Raw genomic sequence first — 25,064 nt, 5'->3', positions numbered from 1 at the left:
GGAGTATGTTACTGCATATCGTATGAACATATATGTTTTTAACTAGTAATATTAAGTTTTAAATAAATGTAGTGGGGTAAAAAGTATATTTCCTTCTGAAATGTAGTGGAGTTGAAGTATGAAGTATCATAAAATGTAAATATTCAAGTAAATACAAGTACCTTTCAAACTACTGTACTTAAGTACAGTACTTGAATAAATGTACTTAGTTACATTACACCCCTGGAGATGTTTTGGTGACCTACCGAGGTACAGGCAAATTCCTCAACAGCAAAGTCACAGACATGTTCGGTCATCCCTCCACTGAGGTCGAGCTGCAGCATTGTGCTATAGTTTCAAAATAACAGGACATTAAAGTATTTACGGACAGTTAATACTGAAAGTTTAAACAAGCTCAAAGTAAGAGAGAGAGAGAGAGAGAGAGAGAGAGAGAGAGAGAGAGTGTGTCACATATGTATTTGAGAGAGAGAGGGGGTTTATAAATCACACCTGTTCACTCCAACACAAATGTCTGCTTCTGTGAAAAATAGCAATGAATGGTTTCATGGTGATTATTAACATTAAAATCTTGAATCATGTTGTAGATTTTTTAAGCTGTGAGACAACTTACCATTTGTCATGGTAACATTGCACTTGGGGGAGAAACAGATTAAGATGGTTATGAGTCTTTTTTAATATTAAACAAATATGAAACTAACAATATAAAAAATCCCATTTAATTACCTGTGAAGTGTATATGAGGCAACCTATAATAAAAGCAAATGCAAATTAGTTTACGGTATAGTTTGGAATTTGTATTTTGAAATGCTCATTTCAATGATAAGAATACATAATGACGTAATAACATGGAAATAAAGACAGATCATGTTGAGGTACTGTATGATAATAAACCTGGATACAAAAATATTGATTGTAGCTGCTTCAAGGAATGTGTCTTGACTCGTTTTACCACTACCACTTTTCATGTAGTTATTTTCAATCTCCATATGGGATTCCTGATCCTCACTACTTGTTGGGAATCCAGAGGAATCAGCTTTCACCTCATTTTATTCTCTGCAAATGCTTTTCACCTGGTGATTTTAATTTGCAGTACTTTTCCAAAAAAAAAAAAAAAATAGGTGCTCGTTATGCAGCTGCAAACAGGTGATCTATAGAAAATCATAATGTATACTGTACAGTAAGTTACTTTTAATGTACCGACTGTCACAGACAGCTCCAACATTTAATAAAACCAACATGGAGCTTAATAGTTTTTTTTCCAACATCAACGTAATGTTTTCATTTTACTCAGTCAATAAAGCCACACACACACATATATATATATATATATATATATATATATATATATATATATATATATATATATATATAGGTGAAATTTGAGAAATGTGTCTAAAATGATCCTGAATGTTTTCATTTGAGTGAATAGTGTAGCCACAACATCAAATCTTGGGTATTTATTTTCAGATGATTTTTCCAGCCTTAAAGCTAGTCAATATAAATTTCTCAAATTATTGTTATAATATCACATCATAAATATTTCTACAGACACTGTGCTTCTCACTTGGTGGTTTGAGCAACAATAACTGCTTCTTGGTGAACTCGATGACTGAAGCTGCAGCAAGAGAAACTTTAGGAATGGCCAAGTCCATTCTGGCAAACCTAAAACAGCAACATGTGGAAATAACATCACAATTTTTATATTTTATATAATTATGTATAAATAATCAATATACAATTTATAAAACAACATAAATATATATGAACTCACAGTAGTTTGTATGATGAACAGGGTAGTTTTCCCTTCAAATACAGAAAACAAAGATTATTACCTTCATCAAGCAGTGCAAAGTTTACATTTTGAATAAAGGGATATCTTTTTACCTGGTAATGGTAATAGACAAGGTAGCCAAGGAACAAGCGAAAGTTCATCTCATCAGGAGACTTAGTCAGGTAATCAAAAACCATATTTATGATGACGTCTTTCTCTACAGAAGTAGGAAAAGACAACACCAGCTCTGCATCCTGTACCGGAGTAAGGAGTTGTAGGGCCTCTAGCTAGAAGGGAGGAGACAAAAAAAGTTCACCTGACACTGAAAATAACAAGGTAACGACAATGCTGGCCATTTCTTTTTATAAATCCTTGATCTTATCAGAAACTAAATACTAATACTAACTTACAGGGTTGAAGTATGGGTTGAGATCAAGCAGCTGTTTAAGGGACAAAAACTCAGAAAATGGACCCAGATTCTTCATTAGCCACTCTGCACTGCCGTTGGCAACAGACCCACAGCCTGAACCTGGACAAAGTCATGAGGATAAAGGGATATCTGTAAATGCTAACATATCTTTCAACTTATTACTTTGAAAATAGTCACAGTGTTATGTTCAAGTTCAGATCATGCAGCAAGTACCTGAGTTTGGCTGCGACAGGAAACGGAGGACGAAATCTTTGAAGACCCCAAGCCGTTGATTTCCAGTTAAGGTATTAAAATTGCGGATCAGTTCCTGCAGTCTGACAAAAAAATCAGGGACATAATGAGAAATATTTCTATCTCTCTGTGGGCAGTTTAATAATAAAAAATATTCTAACAATCATGAGGTTGTAACTCTGACTAAAAAATAAATAATTGTTTGATTGATGAAATTAGAAAAAACACCTCTGCTCCTTTTCCCCAATTGGGCAAAAATAAAAATAACTGTTGGACTGAAAGTGACACCGGAAGAGAGACAATGTTGCAAATCTCAGACTTGTCATGCACAGATTTACATGATTTAATATTCATCTGTTTCACTTTCATCAGCCTAAGCTGAACACTGGTTACTGTAATGCTAACATTAGCCTGTTAGCATATGAACTTTAAAAGTCCCATGAAATTATATCATTACTCCCATAAACATGCAATCATTTGTTTTTGCCACTTTTGTAAGTCTGTGGAAAATCTCGTACATTTGCTGGTATGAAGCACAGCTGAGGTTTCTGCTGCTCATACAGTGCAGGAAGCTTCCTGATTCAGGTGGCAGGAACTTGCTCAGACGGCCAGAGAACCACTTCGCGATGACACTGCTGTTCATCAGCTGCTCATCAGTCAGCAGTGACACTCTCATCTCCCCAATCACATCCAAAATCTGAGACGCCGATGGACCAACCGTGGCCATGGGCTGTAGGAGAGATCAATTGATTGAATCAATATAGATAATATTATATATGAAGATATATCCATCTTATTTAAACTGATTTACACTTTTTAGTCTATTACATTTCACTTTAACAATCCTAAAAGAAGTAGAGGATGTTCTTTAAAGATTTAAAAAGATAAAAAAGATACTGACCATGTTAGCCAGCATGTCCAGAGCTGGGTCCAAGACAAATGATAACTTCGTCAGCAGCATCTTCCACAGCACTTTGGAGTACTTGCTGTTTCCAGGCAGGTTACATTCTATAAGAGACACCAGCTGATTGGCTGTGAAGTTCTCCAGCTGTATGTGTGAAACAAAAAGTGGTCATTTAGCAATTAAGCCTGCATACTGCATAGAAGTTATTATCAGAAATAAAACTTTGTATTTCCAATCTGACTTTGACTCTTTTAAATTGACAGTCACCTGTGCACATGCATATGTCTCCAAGGCAAAATTGCAGGGAACTTCCATAGATGTGTTTAGGTAAGAGTTCAGGTCAGAGCTGTGAATACATGTCAAAAGGTAAATACATGTCAGCGCAGAGACTATTAAAGCACTTAATTGCAATTTTAGTTACAGCAAATAGGATACCTGTTAACTCCTCTGCAGACTTCAGAACCTGTCACACAGCAAAGAAAAGATAATCTCCAATGATTTCAGCTCTAACAGCACTAACAGTAATGTAATGAGTAATAAAATGAAACTTTCAAGTGACGTGTCAAAGAGCTCTTACCATTGTACTGGGTTATTGGGCACTGTGAATGACAGATTTAATACATTTAAAATGACCAGTAAAATCATGTTTCAGTAAAATTGAGCTACAAAATCAAATCAAATAGATTAATTGGAAATATAAGTTGAGCAAATTTAACGAAATCTCACCTTGACATTCTCTGGCACGCATGCTGTCCAAATCAAAAAAACAATTAAATTCAGTCAACTATTGTCTGCACATAATAACGCTTGTAATACACATAAAATACAATCTACTAAATAAGAACTCCTAGGCAGGAGGTAAAAGGGAAGTAATAGTTACGTTGTGTTTAGGGTCATGCTGTATCTTTTTCTGTGTGTGTGTGTGTGCGTGTGTGCGTGTGTGTGTGTGTGTGTGTGTGTGTGTGCGTGTGTGCGTGTGTGTGTGTGTGTGTGTGTGTGTGTGTGTGTGTGTGTGTGTAATAGACTGACATGGATCTGGTGCTTTGTTTATCAGCATATTTATATTATCCCAGATGACTGGTTCCAAATCTCGTGGCAGAAGTGGTATGGCTCCGTACAATCTTTCAAAGCTGACAAATGGAAGAAAAAAAACATTAAACATTAAGTACCTCAAATGTGTACTTAAATGGATAGTTTGGATATTTTGAAGTGGGGTTGTATGAGATACTAATCCATAGTCAGTGTGTTAGCTACAGTAGATGCCTAAAACCGATACCTAAAAAAGGTATCGGTTTAAGTGTACGCTATATTTCGAATATTTTCATCGCTGGCATCAGACAGCCCTTTCCAACAAGGAACTGGAGCCGTTATATCCATCTATGCTCGCTTCAAAGCCACCAGACTTCTTTGACAAAAACAGTAATTTTACATCGCAGAACCTGGAAGTTGCTGGTCTACCACTGCCTCGATCGTTTAGTTTGTTTGCGGTATTGTGTGACTTTGGTGTTTTAAAACGGTTAGTTACACAATTAAATTACACTAAGTCACACAACAAAAAGAAATCAATCGAGGCAGCAATAACCCAGATACTTGTTCTGCGAGGTAAAGTAATTGTGTTTAAAGACACTGTTTGATGGCAAGGTAAAGAAGTGAAAATATTCTAAATTAAGCATACATTTACCAGCCCTTTAGGAACGTTACTTGAGTAAATGTACTAAGCGTAGTTATGTTCCCCCTCTGGTTATAACTGTGTTTGACATATCAAAATGTCTGCTGTTAAAAAGTTCTTCTGGGCTAATGTAAAGAAAAGAAAAATCAAATTAACATTTGGCTGGAATTAATCCCCAACGCAGTGTTAAGTTATAAATGCATCTGAAAGTACTCACATGTGTTTGAAGACATCACAGGGTATCTGACAAATTGAATATTTTACAATTAATTAACAAGGACAGTTAAAAGTTTTCCAAAAACATTAAACTTACGTATGATTAAAAAGCTGTTACCTTATAGGCGTTTTGGCGGAGGCTGCTCAGGACATCTGGAAGTTTCATGTATTCAGGAGACTCCAATAGGAAGTCAAATACTCGGTCAATAACAACGTCTTTCTCAGGTGGAGTAGGAAGAGGCCAAATCAGCAAGTCTGCTATCTGACTTGGAGACAAGAGTGGAAGAACCTCCAGCTGGACAGGAGACAAAAGAAAAGAAATTATTAAAAATTATCAAAGTGAGTTACAGCATTTCAGCCTGTCAGTGTTTTCCAGACTCACTCCAGAGAAGTTAGAGTTGAGCTTGTAGAAGTCAGTGATGGGGATGATACTTGAGTAGACACCAAAGTTGTTTAGCAGCCATGCACTTTGATTGGAGGAGATACACCGGGGTACTGAAACATACATCAATTAATGAACTAATGTATATTTATTAAAATGAACCACATGTATTATAACTTTATCTAGATTATTTTTTATTCAAGCAAAAACTCAGAAACAGTGGTGGAAAATAACTAAGTATTGTACTGAGGTACTTTACATGAGTATTTCCATTTCATGCTACTGTACTTTGACTTTTACTCCACTACAATTTTTAACAGTTAAAGTTACTAGTTACTTTTAAAGAAAATGTTATAGAGACCATATTATCAGCTTTTAAAATACAATGCGTTGTTACAGAAAATATCACATAAAATAGTTAAAATTGGTTTCAGCTCGAACAACAAAAAAAAAAAAAAATGTTGCTTATCCATCACTGATAATCTAATAATATAAAAGACTTATTCAAAGTAGCCATTTTCCAAAATTCAAAACTTTTTACATTTGTTTCTTTAAGTACATTTTGCGGCTAATATTTCCTTTCTGCTAAGGGTTTACTTACCCGGGGTTCGGTCATGCAGCAGGAAGGGATAGATGAACAACTGATAGATGTAATAATTAGGATACACTGAAGGCTCATGTTTGCCGAATTCTGCCACACTGCGCATATTGAAAAAGAAGAGAAAGAAATGACAATGAATACTCCATACAGTGTGTGTGTGTGTGTGTGTGTGCGTGCGTGTGCGCATGTGTGTGTGCGCACGTGTGTGTGAACTCACAGGGTGTGGAAAACTGGGCAGGAGAAGTTCTTGGTGCTGAGGCAGGACAGAATGTCTATGGGGACGTAAGGCAGAAGAGGCACCAGTTTGATCTGAAACCAGAGCTTGATGAAGTCCGGATCATCCAGATGTTCTTGGGTCAGAGACGGAGACTCCGCCTCGCCAAAGATCTGCTGAAAGTCGGACGCCACCTCTTTGAAGTTCTACAGGAGGATAAGGAAGCACTAATCTTAGGTTTTCTTTTCAAAAGCGTAGAAGAATGAGAAGGTAAGAAGTTAGAGTGTGTGTGTGTGTGTGTGTGTGTGTTTGGTTTGGCTTGGTTTGTGACATCTCTCTCATCAACATTAACATTTTGATTGACAGGCTATTTTCAAGTTACTAGCCTGTTCAAAAGATAGATCATGATATACATTTAAAAAAAGAATTACCCCACCACCAAAATATCTGGAGCACGAGATTGGAAATTGGCATCATGCCCAATTTACAGTAATACAGCCACTTAACAAACTTTCAAGGTTGATATACTCACTGCTGTTGACAACTCTTTGATCAGTGAGTTCAGACGTTCTGTCAGCTCTTCAATCAATCTCATGACCGTCTTCTCGGATATTGTCAGGTTGCTACGAGCAGCGCAGTGCAAAACATGGGCCACATTTTCCACCGCATCAGTCAGCTGGTAGGATGAAAAGAAGACAAGAAGCTATTTAAGATAACTTTTTAGGCAATGTTTTGACGGCAAGGAACTGTTAATCAAAGTTTAAATACAGAATTGAAGACAAACTTGGTTAAGTATTTAAAAAAAAAAATGAAAGAATAGAATGAAGCCTCACCCCGCAAGGCTTCTTATCCAGAGTGATGCTACAGACATCCTGGACTTCACTGACAGTTTCAGAGGTGTCGTTGTCCATACTATTATTCAGATAGCTGCACACAAACAAGACATAAACGTACATTTAAAAGTCGTTATAATAAACCATCTTAAAACACAGAAAGATATCGACTAACCTGGGGTGGATTGGGATAGTTTTTGGAAACTACTGGGCAGGGGAACTTTACATAACATGTTATTTTCAACAACTTACAATAAGTGCATTTGGCCATGACGTTACCACCCAAACATTCACCCATCAAAACAAGCTGATTCACCTGGATTGGATTTCTTCACTAGCTAGTCGCTAACTTGTCTTTGTGCAGTTTGGAGCTTGCCAAGTAGCATATAATGGGTTTATCAGAGCTTTTTTGCTCCTTGCTGCTGCTAAAAGAGCTAAATGAGCTAAAAGAGGCTAAAAAAACTACATAAAGCTACAGTTAGATGATAGGCAAATTTTGCTGCATTACTGCGTTACTCCTGGGAGCATTATTTAGATTATAGGAGCTTTGACTCATCTAATGCTGCTGTTTCCTACTTAGTCCATTCTTTACTGACACACATGAAAAAAATAAACTCAGGGAATGAATACTAATTTAAAATGTTAGTTTGACATACAACACTTGGTGGAAGGCGAGTATGATGTTTTGATGCATGAGGGCCCCGTCATTCGGCAGGAATCTTCGTAACACCGGCATCACGACATACTGGTACCAATCCTCCACATTCGTCATGTCAAACGTTGGCGTTTCAGGAACTACAGATGGTTCTTGTTGCTTGTACGTCTCTGCCAGCTCAGCCAGAGTCCAGTTAAGCAGGAACTGGGTCAGAGTGGTGCTTCTTATTTCTGACACGTTCCTCTGGAAAAACAAAAACCAGCAGGTCAGGAGTCATTTCACTTGGCAGGTGTACCGTGTGTGCATTTTTCTGCATGTCGATTTATGTTTGTGTGCATGTGTGAGAGCTTGTACCTGTTGTGTGAAGGACACAAAGTTATGAACGAAGCTCCCAATGGGTTTAAAAGCCATCATGAACCCATTCACAACCTGTTAGCGTAACAAAAGAGCAGAGGTGTTCTAAAATGAGATACAAGACTGGGAATTATAACATCTTTAATGTTTCTCTCCATTTGATGAATATAATACCAATATTCACTCTCCTTTAAGCTCGTCTTTGTTTTCCACCAACTAAATGCGCCACTATGTTCAACAATATAGTCACCAACTTTGTCAGCTGTTTGGTGCTGAGCAGTTAGAGTGCATTCATCAGAGGTATCAATGTTTTCGTCTAACCCTCAGCAAGGCAGCCAATACGCGTATTTCTCAAAATGTCAAACTATTCCTTTAAGGAGAACTGTGCGAGTGAACCAAACAGTAATGTTGTCAGGTAGAAACCCATGAATAAAAACACGTTAAAACGCTCGGTAGAGCTGAGAAGAACTGCCGACTTGGCATTGGCAATTTTAGACCCTTTGTAGGGGGGCTCAATTTCATCTCAGCCCCCCTAAAAATTATAATAACAATAAAAAAATAAAAATGTAGTGCTTCAAGTTAGAGATTGCAAACATGTCTGTTAGTGACAGAGAACAAACAATTACAGGTTCAAAGGGCTTGAAACAGGTTTAATATCCTGTGTCACTGTAGCCGATGCTATGCACCTGTAACCCAGTCACGGAAATGGTTAACAGAAACGTAGTTTTAGCCATTCGGAGGTTATGGTGCCAGACTTTGGCTGAGTCTCTATCTAATCTGTCAGAGGAAGAGCAAGAGTGCAGTTGTGAAGTTTAACGTTGGTAGTCCCCACAGAAGAAGATGGTAATTTCATAGCTCAGATTAGAACCCAAATTGAAACGTAAGCAACTAAAATTGCTGAATGTTAGAACATTGTGTCAAATTGGTCATTATTACTGTGACTTATAAAGTGTCAGCTTTAGTTCCATCATAGTGTTAATAGTGTCAAAAAACGTTAGCTGACGTTGTTGTTTAGTAGCTAGCTCAGAGATTATAATGAAATTATTGATTTAGCAGGGAGGGGTTAACTCTTTTGCAAGGTGCTGTATCCATGTTACATTCTCATTAGGGGCTGAGCCCCCCTAAAGGTCTGATCCTAGAATCGCCCCTGGGACTTGGTGATAATACTCTGTGGGTTCATCACTATGAGCGCCCACTTTGGCATTACACACAGAAGTTTGATGCATTGTGATATATAAAAATATTGGTTAAAGCAGATTTATATAAAAAAAATTGTTCTAAAAATGTATTAAAGCTGCAATGGTTTGGAATACAATAATTTGAAATTTTCAAACCCCAAATATTATGTTTTTTATGGCTGTACCATTACCTGTACATTATATGCTAATTTGATATATCCCAAAATGCCTGACATATCTGGAAACTTTTGGACGTTTGAAAAAATCTAAACAACTAAAAGTTTAAGATTCAGACACTTGATATGTGTATGATACTGAGATTGCCACCACACAGCTCCCAAAGTCCGTTTCTCCTAAACGTGAAATATGTCTTTTTACGGCCACATGCACTAACATACAAACAAAAGAACAGAAAAGCTCGGATTACAACACAATGGGAGCGTACTTTCATTCTCTGCTCAGGACGCTATTACTCCACTATATCTTTACATAAATATTTGTTTGCAGCTATACTATTCTGAATATCGAGTACAGCCCTGTTAACGACATGGCAGGATCCATACATCCATGCTACATTACAGTACCTGTCTGAGGCTGTTCTTTGGGGACGGTGGTGGGTATGGGTCATATGTGGGATATGGACGATAGGTAGAAGGGTATCCAGGGCTTGTCAAATGTTGGTCACCACCAGGAAAGGTCCAGTTTTGGTCACCACCAGGAAAGGTCCAGTTTTGGTCAGCTCCAGGGCTCCTCCAGTAGGAGGCACCTCCAGGGCTGGTGGTGGGTGGAGGGCCAGAGCCCCCTGTCAACAAACTGTGGAAGACCAGGCTTAGGGTGCCGTTGTCTAAACCTGCAACCTGAGGCATCAGCAGCAGCTCGGCTTTCTGCGCTGGAGACAGCAGGTTCAGAACCTCCAACTGTAGGGGAGAAAAAAAGAAAGGGAGGAGAGAGGCAGAGGATGAGATGTAGAAGTAGAACTTAATGAAAACATTGTCTCTATGAGGTTGACTGCTGTTGTAAATCCGATTAAATCTTGAAGAAAACACAAGTGGACTCACTCCGCTGAAGACCATGTTAAGTGTTGAAAAATCCTTCATTCGGGCCATGGCTCTGAAGGCACCAAAATTCTTCAGCAACCACTCCTCACTGCTCTCTTGTGGACTCACACAACCTATACAGAGATTACACACACTGGGTCAACACATACAGTGTACACTGTACACAAATACAGAAGAGGTAAGCAATCTTGTATGTCAACAAATCTAAAAATATGATTGTGTCAGTTAAAGATTGTGTATATTGTACTGAACATATGCTTCTGGCAGTCAACTAAGGAGGTTTTTGTTTTTTATAGAAACCAACTATTAGGGGTGTCATGATTTCAATTTGTAATCTAAAATCGACAGAAATTACCTGTCAATTTTCCTTATCAAATTCAAAAGCAGTATCGGGATTCTCCTAGTATTTATTTTCTCTCCATCTCTGCCTACTTTCGTGTGTCTGAAGAAAACAACAACACACTGACCTGACCAGAGCTAGCATGCAGCTAAAGACACAGGGTAACATTAGCTTACTTGTAGTCTGCTGCTGAACTTTTTGAGACAGCATGACCACTGCCAGAGTCAGAGATGATAGAGAAACAACAGAACTGGAAAATCCTCCTGCTTCTCTAAAGTCATAACCAGTGTGACAACATTTTGCCTTGAGTTGCGTGAGTTATGTAAACAAACAATGAATGGTAAAGCATGTTGGTGCCACTAGACATTCATTGTTATTGTGAGGGTCGGCGCTGAACAATTATATCTTTAAATCGAAAATTGAATTAAATTGTGACCTTAAAATCAAAAGACAAATTGAATCATGACAATTGAAACATGAATCCTTGCACAAAGATATAGACCCGGATATCCCTGGGCAAGATTAAGTTGTTCTTTAAAAATCATGGCTGAAGAGGTTCATTATTTAGCAACACTTGTAGTATAAAGAACAACTTCATTGTGAGTCGTTATTGTAGGTCATTAATGAGGACACAAGCCTTTATCGAAATACATTGTCTTCACAACAAAGTTGTTTATACTACAAGTGTTGCTGGAACTATTGCAAAATAAATTAAGTGAAATGTGCAGCTTTAATGGCTGTCAGGTGGCTGTCAGTGTTTCCAGATCTTTTTTGTTTGTATTTTCGACCATGTCTTCAGCCTACTGGATTTGTACCGTTGCCTGGATTGTTTATTTATTAATAAACAGACTTTCCTTCTACTCCGAGTTGAGTCGAGCATTTGAGTCCGACATTGTACCCATGACAGTGGCGATATGTGCTATAGTAAGTAATTTCTAGGTAATCATAAAGTCAAAGTTAACACACAAAAGCTTTACCAGCTACTCTGTCTCCAGACAGAAAGGGGTACATAAAGAATGTGTAGATCCACTTTTGTCTGACTGGATTCATCTCAGAATAATGGTGGCTGAGCTCCCTCACCCTGCAAGAAGAGATTGGAAGGTGAGATAAGCTGTTATAACAAAGCAGTGGTGTAGTCTAATGTATTGTAGTGGGTATACTGTACTGTATATTGGCCAGAATCTGCCTTTAGGGGGGGGGATATCATAGTGGGGGAGTCTGGGTGTCCTCCACCAGGGAAGTTTTGAGCATCAACAACTTCATTTCCTGTATTCTAATACACTTTTATGCACCAAATTACAATGGAAATACCTTTATTTAGCCTATGTGAAGACGATAAACACAGATGGCAATTCAAAATATAATGGAAAGTATGTTGTTTTGGGTCATTGGGCATTTTTAAGTGGGTATATGGAAATCCTGGAGCTTTCTTAGTGGGTATACTGCGTATACCTGCGTATCACATAGACTACACCACTGTAACAAAGGTAACAGAAACATGCAGACAGACAGACTCAGACGTACACAGTCTGGTAGGTGGAGCAGCTGAAGGTCTTTGTGCTGAGGCAGGACAGGAAGTGTTTGTTGATAGATTTCAGCAGCGGTTTTATCGTGACCTCCATCCACATCTGGACTAGGGCTTCGTTCTGAAGGGGGTCTGCTCCGGGGTTTAATTCCAGGGACCCCTGCAGGCTGAGAAGTGGCACTCCTGTCATGCTGGACCTCTGTGGTTGTGGGTTAGGGTTAGGGGGAAAAAAGGGGTGCGATAAAGGAAGGGGTAGGAAGATAGTCAGTTGAAATGGGCTTATATTGTGTTTTACCGCAAAAGCTACTAATGTGTAAGTACACATACACATGTGATATTAAATATTCAGCAACAGTCACCTGTGACCTGTTAGAGTTAAAGTATGAATGCGGTCCATGAGAGAAAGACAAAGCATTACAACACCAACTGGTCAGGTTGGTATCTGTGACGGCATTCCTTCCATTGCGCAACTAAGAAACATTCCTGTCCTGCTTTGAACTCCATACTAGAGGGCTGCATTGGGATTGGGTCCCGCCGGGTCCCGCAGGACCCAACGCAAATCTCGCAGGAGCGGGCGGTTTTAACTTTGCTGCGGGCGGGAGCGGGCGGCTAAAAAAAACACTGCGGGATCGGGATGTAGCCTGGAACCCCCCCACGCCAGCAGAAACCATAGATATACATATATACTGACTGAGCATATACTGTATAGGCCATCTATGAGTAGACACCAGCGTGTCTGAGCCTCCCAGGACGGGGGAGCTCCGAGCCACGGCTCCGTCCACACTCATCCTCGGCTCCGTCCTCCACCTCTCTCCCTCTCCTTCTGCTCCTTCCTCCCCGTCTAACAGCAGCAAGCACCTGCCTTCTTTACCTTCATCTTCTCCCTATTAACCTATAAAATGACGTGTTTTCTCATGCGGGACGGGAGAAGACATAACATCAATGCATCTCTATTATTGTGCGGACATAAATTCTCAGAGTTTTGCGGGTGCGGGCGGGAGTGGACGTACACATTGCGGGAGCGGCCGGGAGTGTAACACACACGTTGCGGGTGCGGGCGGTAATGGTCAGAAATTCGCCGGGAGCGGGATGAAGAAAACAGTCCCGCTTTGGGCTCTAGACCAGAGCCTGTGTTGTCCAGCGGACCAGAGCCTGTGCTGTCCAGCGGACCTGAGTCGGTGTTGTGCAGCGGACCGGAGCCCTCGGTGTTGTGCAGCGAGCCGGAGCCTGTGCTGTCCAGCGGCCCCGAGCCTGTGCTGTTCAGCGTCCCAGAGCCCGTGCTGTTCAGCGTCCCAGAGCCCGTGCTGTCCAGCGGCCCCGAGCCCGTGCTGTCCAGTGAGCCGGAGCCCGTGCTGTCCAGCGTCCCCGAGCCCGTGCTGTCCAGCGGCCCCGAGCCCGTGCTGTCCAGCGGCCCCGAGCCCGTGCTGTCCAGCGGCCCCGAGCCAGAGTTGACTAGTGTTCCCGAGTTTCCCAGTGTTCCCGAGTTCTCTAGTGTCCCCGAGCTTCCTAGTGTCCCTGAGCCTTCTAGTGTTCCCAGGCTGTCCTGTGTCCCCGAGCTATTCAGTGCCCCAGAGTCCCGGCTGGCTAGCAGCTTCCCAGAATCCCGGTTGGCTAGCAGCCTCCCAGAATCCTGGCTGGCTAGCTACTCCCCTGAATCCTGGCTGGTTAGCAGCCTCTCCGAACCCCGGCTGACTAGCAGCCTCCCCGAACCTCGGCTGGCTAGCAGCTTCCCTGATCCTTGGCTGGCTAGCAGTCGCTCTGAACCTCGGCTGGCTAGCAGTCTCTCTTGATCCCGGCTGACGTCCAGCCGCCCAGAGTCTTCGATGACAGCTCTTCTAGAGTCTTTCAGTCGTCCAGAGTCTACGTCGGCTGAACTTCCAGAGTCTATGTCGACTGACCTTCTAGAGTCTATGCCGATCGACATCACAGAGTCTACATCGACCGCTCTCCCTGAATGTTCATTTACGGACGACCACGAGACTGTGCCGTTGTCAGGCGTTCCAGAGACTGTGCCGTGTGGTGCCTCAGAGACTGTGCCGTGTGAGACTGTGCCGTGTGGCGCCTCAGAGACTTTGCCGGTGCCCTGCTCCCCAGAGACTCCTGTCCCCAGTGTTTTGTCGGTGGTATGGCCGACTCTTGCTCCCCGTGTTTTGTCGGTGATCCGGCCGACTCCTGCTCCCCGTGTTTTGTTGGTGATCCGACCAACTCCTGCTCCCCGTATTTTGTCGGTGATCCGACCGACTCCTGCTCCCTGTGTTTTGTCGGTGATCCGACTGACTCCTGCTCCCCGTGTTTTGTCGGTGGTCCGACCGACTTCTGATCCTGTTGCCTTGTTGCCTGTTCATGATCCTGTTGCCTTGTTGGCGGACCCTGGCCCAGCTGTCTTCAGCCCAGCCGACCCGTCGCCTGTCTTCAGCTCAGCCGACCCGTCGCCTGTCTTCAGCCCAGCTGACTCGTCGCCTGTCTCCAGCCCAGCTGACCCGTCGCCTGTCTCCAGCCCAGCTGACCCGTCGCCTGTCTCCAGCCCAGCTGACCCGTCGTCTGTCTTCAGCCCAGCTGCCCCTTCACCTGCTCAGCCTGCCTGGTCTTCAGAAGGGATTCGCCTTCGCAGACGGCCTCCAGAGGGGTTTCACCTTCACGAACGGCCTCCAAGGGGGTTTCGCCTTCGCGGACGGCCTCCTGAGGGGATTCGCCGTCAGCCTTCAGAAGGGATTCGCCTTCGCCGCTGGCTTCAGAAGGGATTCGCCTTCGCTGCTGGTCTTCAGAAGGGATTCGCCTTTGCCACCGGTCTTCAGAAGGGATTCGCCTTCGCGGACGGCCTCCAGAGGGGTTTTGCCTTCGCCGATGGTCTCCAGAGGGGATTCATCTTCGCCGCCAACCTGCTCGGCCTTCAGAGGGGTTTTGCCTTCGGTCTTCTGAGGGGGTTCGCCCTCGCCACCGACGTGCTCGGCCTTCAGAGGGGATTCGCCTTCGCCGCCGACCTGCTCGGCCTCCAGAGGGGTTTCGCGTTCGCGGCCGGCCTCCAGAGGGATTCTGCCTTCATGCTTGGCCACCTGAGGGGTATCGCCTTCGTTGCCGAAGGCCGTCTGAAGGATTCTGCCTTCGTCGCCGGCCGCCAGAAGGGTTCTGCCTTCGTCGCCGGCCACCTGAAGGGTTTTGCCTTCGCTGCTGGCCCCTGTTGCCGAGTGCCCATGGTTCCCTGTTGCCGTGCCCTCTCTGTTCCCTGTTGCCAGGGCCTCCCTGTTCCCTGTCCCGGGGCCTCCCTGTCCCGAGTGGCCCCTCTCTGTTTCCTGTCCCGGGTGGCCTCTCTGTTCCCTGTCCCGAGTGGCATCTCTGTTCCCTATCCATGAGGTCTCTCCGGCCCTCTGTTTCCCCGAGACCTCTCCGGCCCTCTGTTTCCCCCAGGCCTCCTTGCCCACTAGTCCTCCATGCCCTAGTTCCTTAGCATCTTCTTTCCCCAGTGACTCTCTCTGCTTTCCCCGGACTCTCTTGCCCTCCTTGGGTTGTTTTGTGTTCATCCCTCCTCCAGACCCCCTCCACCCTCCTTGGACTGTCATGCCCTGTTTTGGACGTTTTTTGGTTTTGTTTTAAGGGCCGTCTAGTAGCCGTCCCTTGAGGGAGGGGTACTGTCATGTCTCCTCCGCTCTTATTGTGTTTTCTGTTTGTTTTCATGGACTTCCTGTTTTATTTTGTAATCCACTGTTTTTCTTCATTCACTTCACTTGTCTTCCTGCCTTTGTTTGTTTCCCGCCATTTTTGATTACCTGTCTCCGCCCTAATGTTATTCACCTGTGTCTAGTTGTCTTCCCCTCCCCCGTGTATATATACTCACCTGTGTTCACTTGTTCCCTGCCAGATTGTTGTTACTCCTCGTGTGTCTCACTCTCCAGCGTTTCCTAGTGTTTGTTTTCCAGTGTTTCCAGATCTTTTTTGTTTGTATTTTTGACCATGTCTTCAGCCTACTGGATTTGTACCGTTGCCTGGATTGTTTATTTATTAATAAACAGACTTTCCTTCTACTCGGAGTTGAGTCGAGCATTTGAGTCCGACATTGTACCCATGACAGTGGCGATATGTGCTATAGTAAGTAATTTCTAGGTAATCATAAAGTCAAAGTTAACACACAAAAGCTTTACCAGCTACTCTGTCTCCAGACAGAAAGGGGTACATAAAGAATGTGTAGATCCACTTTTGTCTGACTGGATTCATCTCAGAATAATGGTGGCTGAGCTCCCTCACCCTGCAAGAAGAGATTGGAAGGTGAGATAAGCTGTTATAACAAAGCAGTGGTGTAGTCTAATGTATTGTAGTGGGTATACTGTACTGTATATTGGCCAGAATCTGCCTTTGGGGGGGGGGATATCATAGTGGGGGAGTCTGGGTGTCCTCCACCAGGGAAGTTTTGAGCATCAACAACTTCATTTCCTGTATTCTAATACACTTTTATGCACCAAATTACAATGGAAATACCTTTATTTAGCCTATGTGAAGACGATAAACACAGATGGCAATTCAAAATATAATGGAAAGTATGTTGTTTTGGATCATTGGGCATTTTTAAGTGGGTATATGGAAATCCTGGAGCTTTCTTAGTGGGTATACTGCGTATACCTGCGTATCACATAGACTACACCACTGTAACAAAGGTAACAGAAACATGCAGACAGACAGACTCAGACGTACACAGTCTGGTAGGTGGAGCAGCTGAAGGTCTTTGTGCTGAGGCAGGACAGGAAGTGTTTGTTGATAGATTTCAGCAGCGGTTTTATCGTGACCTCCATCCACATCTGGACTAGGGCTTCGTTCTGAAGGGGGTCTGCTCCGGGGTTTAATTCCAGGGCCCCCTGCAGGCTGAGAAGTGGCACTCCTGTCATGCTGGACCTCTGTGGTTGTGGGTTAGGGTTAGGGGGAAAAAGGGGGTGCGATAAAGGAAGGGGTAGGAAGATAGTCAGTTGAAATGGGCTTATATTGTGTTTTACCGCAAAAGCTACTAATGTGTAAGTACACATACACATGTGATATTAAATATTCAGCAACAGTCACCTGTGACCTGTTAGAGTTAAAGTATGAATGCGGTCCATGAGAGAAAGACAAAGCATTACAACACCAACTGGTCAGGTTGGTATCTGTGACGGCATTCCTTCCATTGCGCAACTAAGAAACATTCCTGTCCTGCTTTGAACTCCATACTAGAGGGCTGCATTGGGATTGGGTCCCGCCGGGTCCCGCGGGACCCAACGCAAATCTCGCGGGAGCGGGCGGTTTTAACTTTGCTGCGGGCGGGAGCGGACGGCTAAAAAAAACACTGCGGGATCGGGATGTAGCCTGGAACCCCCCCACGCCAGCAGAAACCATAGATATACATATATACTGACTGAGCATATACTGTATAGGCCATCTATGAGTAGACACCAGCGTGTCTGAGCCTCCCAGGACGGGGGAGCTCCGAGCCACGGCTCCGTCCACACTCATCCTCGGCTCCATCCTCCCCCTCTCTCCCTCTCCTTCTGCTCCTTCCTCCCCGTCTAACAGCAGCAAGCACCTGCCTTCTTTACCTTCATCTTCTCCCTATTAACCTATAAAATGACGTGTTTTCTCATGCGGGACGGGAGAAGACATAACATCAATGCATCTCTATTATTGTGCGGACATAAATTCTCAGAGTTTTGCGGGTGCGGGCGGGAGTGGACGTACACATTGCGGGAGCGGGCGGGAGTGTAACACACACGTTGCGGGTGCGGGCGGTAATGGTCAGAAATTCGCCGGGAGCGGGCGGGAGCGGGATGAAGAAAACAGTCCCGCGCAGGGCTCTACTCCATACCATGAAGGTGTACACATCCATCGTCGCTTCAAGCATTCCTTTCAGCCTCCGCATGTGATCTCTCCCTGTGTCATTCGAAGGCAATCCCACACACTGGAGGAAGTGAGAGGTTGGTTCTGGCACCTTGGAATGAGGGACAAAAAAGCAAAACTTGAGCAATGAGGAAACAATTTGATATAATATCAAACAATAGTGGAAAAAGTATTCACATCTTCTACTTACTGTAAGGTAATGTCGCAATACCACAGTGTAGAAATACTCTGTTACAAGTAAAAATCCTGCATTCGAAGTCTAACTGAACATTGCCAGTGAACCAGTGAACATTGCCAGTGAACATTCAGGTTCACTGGCATGATTTAGACTTAAATGGAACTGAGCCGTCGTTTGTGGTATTACTTACACCTGCTCTGACAAGTAAAAGTATCTGCTGTGAAAATTACCTATATATAATTTCAGTGTCTAGCCTCTTTGTTCCTCTATACTGTAAGTCCACCCATAGTGTTCAGAATGTTGGCTTGAAGACATTTCTTTATAATAATAATAATAATAATAATAATAATAATAATAATAATAACACATTTTATAGCGCTTTACATGTTACATGTACAGTAAAACCAGCACATATAGCACATTAAAAACAGATAAGCAATAAAACCAACACATAAAACAAGCATATTAGAAGTAATTAAAAACAATGAAACCAATAACTATCAGGTGAGAAATGTAAGACTATTGTATGTGGAAAGCTAATCTGAAGAGGTGTGTTTTGATTAGTGTTTTGTAATGTGTCCAAGTTAGTACAGTCACGATGTGTATGGGTAGGGAGTTCCAGAGTGAGGGGGCTGCAATGGTGAAATCTCTGTCACCCCAGGCATGGGGTGTGTATGCTAACACACCTCATACTGCCTGATTGTACTGCATGATAATGGTATTCACTGCAGGCCAATCTATTGTTTGGTGTTTCTGTTATGCATTCCATGCCAGACCAGATGTTTTGATAGACTTTGTTCAGAAGTACGTTTATCAAGCTCAGTCAGACAATTGTGAATGACAGGAAAACCTGTTTTGATCCTGTTGGAATGGGATTTGGGTGGTTTTGCATATTCATGTCATTCCAAGAATCCTGTGACAGTAAAGTCACAAGCAAACCATGAGTTTAAAGGTGTCATCAGAGCTTAGTAGTTATACTGACTCACAGTGAGAAGGTCCTGTGGCCAAATATCCTTCCTGGTCCTCTCTGTCTTGATTTTGAACTTTTATGCAAGTTTTTCCTCACATGACTTGGTCTAATATTGCTATCATTTCCCTCGACCACAGACTTTATAGTTGCTGCCTACTATTTTTGTGAATATCCCCACAAGAACAATATATTATAACTTTAAATATTCTGCTGTGAAATAATAACACTATTTAACGCTAATAATAATGCTGATGCTGAAAGAGAACTAGATTTAATAGCTCATACCATATCCACATTAAATCACACTGCTACTTTTAACTTGTTCAGTTTTCTTATCATTTGTTGTTTAGAAAACAATCTGAGAAATAGTTTTCAAAGAACAGATAAAAATCTGAACATGACGATTGTACCTGCAGCTTTGAGATCCAAATGTATCAATATAACCAGAAAAAATAAATGCAGAACTTTTGATTTTGACCAGTTTTTGGGTTGAGTTTCTATGTAGCCTTTAGGTTTTGTGTACAATAAGGTAAAAATGTTTTGTATAAGTACAGCATGAGACAGCTTCACTCACCTGACCACACGTTTCGACAGTAGTGCAGGTTGCATTGCTGTAGATTTCCACGAGTGAAGAACACAAGGCCAGAGTTTAGAGACAAGAGATGACATAGTTCATTACAACTAGAACAGTGAGAACTCTTTACAAGTGAAAAAGAACATGTTATGCTCCACTGGCTTTGTAGTAAAAATGCAGTCTTCTTGAGTTATATCAATTTTCTGATCTTACCTTTGTGCACTTGCTGCCCCTGTTGGGAGAAGACAAAGTTCATTGTTAGAGCTGACACTAGAATTTAAAGGACTGAAGCTAGATTTGGACACATTTAGGATATTTTAATTAATTAATAAAATGTATAAATCTGAAATTTTAAAATGGTGAATCGTAAAAGAGACTCCAAAACTGTACATGTAAATTAACAAATATTTCTAAGCTAGTAAATTCCAACTTTGTCTGCACTGAAAGTATTCAGATGTCTGTATTTGCCCACATATCAGATCAAGAACTAAATATATACCGTAGTTTTACTTTAAAAAAAGACAAAATAATTTCACAAAACAGCTGGACACTGTAGTTTTTTAGCAAACATAACTCAAACTGGAAAAGTGCATTTGTTGGACTAATCTCAGATGCAGATTAGTATACATTTGGTGCTTTAGTGAGTATTTATGGTAAAAGGATGCTGTATCTGAGATCATCAATTCATCTTGTTGTATAAACTCTTTCAAATGTAACCAAAGTATTTACAACTAAAATGCAGTTGCAGTTATTAAAAAGCTATAAAATATATGCTTTTCCTTGTGCCAAGGTAATTTAGTTTATGTCAGTTAATTTGAAAGTAAAGATTTCAGAGAAAGATGAGTTTTTTTTCATTCATTTTATCTGGTAAATATTTTAATGTTTGTTTATTAACTGCCCCCCTGTTCTCCTGTCATTGTGCAAAAGTGGCCACCGGGCAAAGCAAGTTTAGTTTCCCTGCATTAGTAGCATCAATTCATTGTTGGTGTATAATATCACCAGCTTTGTTGTTGATTTGTCCTTTGTTGGTAACCTGAAACTTTCTTGATTAGAGAAAAGATAATAAATCTCTTACCTAAGCAGCTCCCCAGTAGGTAAACCAGTAGGAATCGGCTGCATGATCTCATGATGTGACAAGTCTCATGGGATGAGACGGCTTTGTGGTGAAATTCCCTGGGGAGGGAATCAGACAAAGCCGGTAACACAGTGGGCCACTACACCAACAAGCACCAAAAGACCAAACGCTGGATCAGAAGTCTGAATTATAAATGTTTATTGCAAATTAGAAATCACAGAGTTCTATTTCTTTTAAGGTAAACTCAAAGATATAGCAAAAACCAAAAACATATCATCTTAGTATGAGAACAGCATTCAAACGTTAAATAATGTTATGTAATCAGTATCAAAGAGGCAGCCCACTTTTTGCTACTTTGAATTTTGTCAAAGCTTAATATATCATATATAAGTAGGCCTATATTTGACATATTTTTAGCCAGAACATTGTTGTCCAGTTGCTGTCATCGCTTTATGTGTTTAACAGAAATGGACTAGTGGAAATTCAGCTTGGTGGGTTGGGTTGCAGACAGGAATCAGGGAGTGGCTGTCAGATAGTCTGTGCTCAATAGCATAGTAATCTTTAACTTAGCAGTACAAAGTGGAAAGAATGCTGAAACTCTACACCATTCACATCCATCAATGAAAGTAAAGACAACAAGGGCATGATCCTGCTCTAAAAATATATTCTGTAAAATGTTTGTACACATTTTTAGCAGACTACTGTGTACAATATTGATATAGGCACAGGTGTGATTTACATTTTTATGTTTGTTTATATGTATCAGAGAGTTGTATTGTTTAATTTGTAACATTGTTGGCTTAATATAATCCATTTAAATTCATCAGTTATTTAGCTTCACTTGCAGCAGCAGTATGTTGATATTAGAGTAACTATGATATTTTTTGCAGGTTACCATGTTTAATATTTTCACACACACACACACACACACACACACACACACACACACACACACACACACACACACACACACACACACACACACACACACACAAATATAGCCTAATGTATATAAATAAAAAAGTAATTCTGTTGAAAGACTTTTGAATATCAACCTTTTTCATGTGTTAATCCAATAGTTAGGTACATTATAAAAGTCATCCTAGTGACCACAGTGATCAGTTGCCCAGGAATTTTGTGTCGAACAGTTACCTTTAAAAAAAAAAAAAGAATTCTGGGAACGAAAAGAAAACTTCCCGCTAAAAAAATCACGAGAACAGTGCATGACAACATTAGTAGTCTCAGAACGTTCTTGGAACAAAAAAAATCTAGCTGGGTTTGTACGTTTATGTGTGATTGCACAAGCGTATACAGTAAATCAGGCAGTGTAGGTGGCTGAGAAACTTTGTTAGGTCATGAGAGATAAACCAGAGGGAGGTTGTTTAGCTCAGCACTTGGCACAAATGTAGTAAATTGATTTTGTATGCGTCTGTATAAATATGTTAGCTTTTTGAAATGCCACTAAAGAAGTGTAACCATGTAATGCATTTTATAGTCCTGAATCGGTCATATAACATGGAATAATGCACACTAGCTGCCACCCTTTGGCTGCTGTGTCTGAGCCAAATGTAACCATTGTAACTAACTAGTAATAAGTAAGTTACAATGACACACACACACACACACACACACACACACACACACACACACACACACACACACACACACACACACACACAATTAAATAAAATGAGGTTACATAATCCCTCAATAGAAGTTAACAGTCAAAACACTTTTAATTTAAATGTTGGATTACACATGTATTGATTTAGAAGATTATCATGAATGTTAATTTTCTTGTGATGAATGAAAACAGTTTTTTTCCCTAGATGGTCACTTTTAGTTTACTATAAGAATAACACAAAAAAGTCCTAGATTTATTTCCATGTGGTGACATAATTTGGCAATAATAACAAAAACTAAGGGAAGTACTATAGCCAAGTACAGCTTTGTGTACGCTTTGCTCAAATATTTCTTAAACTTCTACTTTACTGCATTTGGCTACCCACTGGTTAAATGCAGAGATATAATTTCACTACATTATACTGTATGATTTCATGTAATGAATAAAAAAGTTTACATTTTTGTTTCTAAAACAAAATTCATCACTTGAAACTGGGAAAGCTCAGGTATACCTTGAAGGGATCGGTTCATCAATTCCAAGTATGGCAACCATTCCTGGACTACTATAACAATGTCTATATGTCACTTGATGCCTACCTGTGCCTATTCTAATATGGATATCCAACACTGCCTTTTTTCTCTTTCTTTTTTCTTCCATAATATTATTAATATAAGCACGGCATTTTATGCTTTCTTTATATTTATATTTACATGGTGGTACTTTTTTTGTCTGTCTGTGCTTGTCAGTCTGTTGTGGATGTTGTGGGATGATTGTTTGTGGTTCTTGTTTGTTCTGAAGAAATAATTTAATAATAATAAAACAAAATTAAAAAAACATGCAACATACATGGCCATCCTAAAAACTATGATCAAACACTAAAATAGCTCAAATTTACTCCACAATAATATAATTTGTATAATAATTTAACACTCTGAAAGGAATCTACATAAAGATTAAGGCTATCTATCTATGTTGACATTATGGTGTTGCTATTTATACTTTTTAAAAAGGTCTGAATGTTACTCCCCTTTATTTTCCTCACTGAGAACTTCATTTATGTCATCAATTGCAGTTACAAGCCAAGTCATCAGAATTGATTATTCTTAGGTTATTAAGAAAGTCACATTTTTATCAGACGCATGTGAGAAATAAATATTTTAGATTATAGATTGTAGTTTATGACATTAGTCTGAGGGATTTCAGCTGAGAGACAGAAGATCAAACTGCCCTATCATGAGTCACTCATCAGAGTCATACTTTCCATACAAATGGACAGGAGACAGCGTCAGGAGGGGCAGTTTCAGTTGGCTCAAATGTCTCCTGTCTGAGGACAGAGACTGTTGTCCTTTTGGTGGTTTCAAGATTGTATATGAGACATATACTCTAGAGTTACGGGAGAGAAACTGGCGTTCCTCCCATGCTCACGTAATAATGTACACTACACTTTTTAAGAGAACAAGAAGGAGAATTACTACTACACACATACAGGTTTTAGCACACCCTAACCCAGTTTAATGAGGCAGAACTTATTATTCCCTCCGCTCAAATCCCCAAACGGTATATTGTTGTTGCCAGAGGCACACACTTACACAACAAAAAGGACCAGATTCTGGTACTTTAAGTGATTAGGTCACTGATTTTAAACACTGTCTGTATTTATCTATCATTGTATGACATGCTAGTATACACAATGACTATAGCAAAGCCCTATTGATCTCTAGTTTCTCTTAGAAAACAAATTATTCAATAGGAACAGATCCATCTAAGTACACATAGAGATAAGATTGATAATAGGATCCTTTAGGTGTCAGAAACAGACTTAAGGAATAGGAAATAAAATGACATAATGACATGAAATCAAAGCCAAATCTCTTACCAAATCTTGTCTGTAGCTGGAGTCCTTCAGGTGCTGTAAAGTGCTGGTGTTTAACGCTCTCTCTCTCTATTGACACCTGAGACACAGGTGCACTGGTATACTGCAGAAGGATGTGTTTTCTTGTGACGATGTCACAGGTAATGATGATTGACTCCATGCTGCACAAATGGGCTGGATAAGCTTGGCTCTTCTGTACTGCAATTGGTTTGTTCGTGTGTGTGTATGTGTGTGTGTGTGTGTGTGTGTGTGTGTGTGTGTATGTGTGTGTGAGAGAGGGACAGACACAGTCACAAAGTATAAAGTTACATATTTTTCATGTTCAGCAGGTTACACCAGCCTGGTATTCATTTTTGGATATACAATCAAAGCAATTTAGACTTTATATCTGTGGTGCTTAACTTACTGCTGTGCAATTAGATAATTAACATAAAAGTTACATTACTGTAAAGATGCTAAATTTCATTAATATATCCCAATATTTATTTCAAGGTCTTCCAATTGGGTTAAATGGCCAAAGTAAGAAATAAAAAAGCAAAGAATGAGCAAGAAGTCA

General features: G+C 41.0%; 1 protein-coding gene across 2 annotated transcripts in view; it reads right to left on the bottom strand.

The window, feature by feature from the left end:
• LOC116042697 overlaps positions 1-25,064 on the bottom strand; it is a 96,635-nt gene that overhangs the window by 12,977 nt on the left and 58,594 nt on the right. Inside the window, exons 1-29 of one of the 2 annotated variants that reach the window (XM_031289004.2) lie at positions 12,361-12,487; positions 11,814-11,917; positions 10,497-10,609; positions 10,023-10,355; positions 8,261-8,335; positions 7,908-8,149; positions 7,252-7,345; positions 6,951-7,094; positions 6,422-6,624; positions 6,205-6,302; positions 5,604-5,716; positions 5,340-5,516; positions 5,223-5,248; positions 4,366-4,466; positions 4,063-4,085; positions 3,914-3,935; positions 3,772-3,799; positions 3,604-3,682; positions 3,334-3,480; positions 2,951-3,162; positions 2,415-2,515; positions 2,182-2,300; positions 1,885-2,058; positions 1,772-1,803; positions 1,565-1,662; positions 724-746; positions 611-632; positions 490-517; positions 245-327 (exon numbers count right to left, since the gene is read on the bottom strand). In XM_031289004.2, coding sequence (XP_031144864.2) covers positions 245-327; positions 490-517; positions 611-632; positions 724-746; positions 1,565-1,662; positions 1,772-1,803; positions 1,885-2,058; positions 2,182-2,300; positions 2,415-2,515; positions 2,951-3,162; positions 3,334-3,480; positions 3,604-3,682; positions 3,772-3,799; positions 3,914-3,935; positions 4,063-4,085; positions 4,366-4,466; positions 5,223-5,248; positions 5,340-5,516; positions 5,604-5,716; positions 6,205-6,302; positions 6,422-6,624; positions 6,951-7,094; positions 7,252-7,345; positions 7,908-8,149; positions 8,261-8,335; positions 10,023-10,355; positions 10,497-10,609; positions 11,814-11,917; positions 12,361-12,464 — 3,118 coding nt within the window. In that variant the 5' untranslated portion in view covers positions 12,465-12,487. Of the gene's footprint in view, positions 1-244; positions 328-489; positions 518-610; positions 633-723; positions 747-1,564; positions 1,663-1,771; positions 1,804-1,884; positions 2,059-2,181; positions 2,301-2,414; positions 2,516-2,950; positions 3,163-3,333; positions 3,481-3,603; positions 3,683-3,771; positions 3,800-3,913; positions 3,936-4,062; positions 4,086-4,365; positions 4,467-5,222; positions 5,249-5,339; positions 5,517-5,603; positions 5,717-6,204; positions 6,303-6,421; positions 6,625-6,950; positions 7,095-7,251; positions 7,346-7,907; positions 8,150-8,260; positions 8,336-10,022; positions 10,356-10,496; positions 10,610-11,813; positions 11,918-12,360; positions 12,488-12,621; positions 12,626-25,064 lie in introns of those variants that run through there. The other variant, XM_036000861.1, reaches the window with a different exon arrangement.

This window comes from Sander lucioperca, chromosome 4 (assembly GCF_008315115.2).
Source record: "Sander lucioperca isolate FBNREF2018 chromosome 4, SLUC_FBN_1.2, whole genome shotgun sequence".
Classification (NCBI taxonomy): domain Eukaryota; kingdom Metazoa; phylum Chordata; class Actinopteri; order Perciformes; family Percidae; genus Sander; species Sander lucioperca.
Note: the sequence above shows the minus strand (reverse complement) of the source record. Positions and strands in the feature narration are given on the sequence as shown.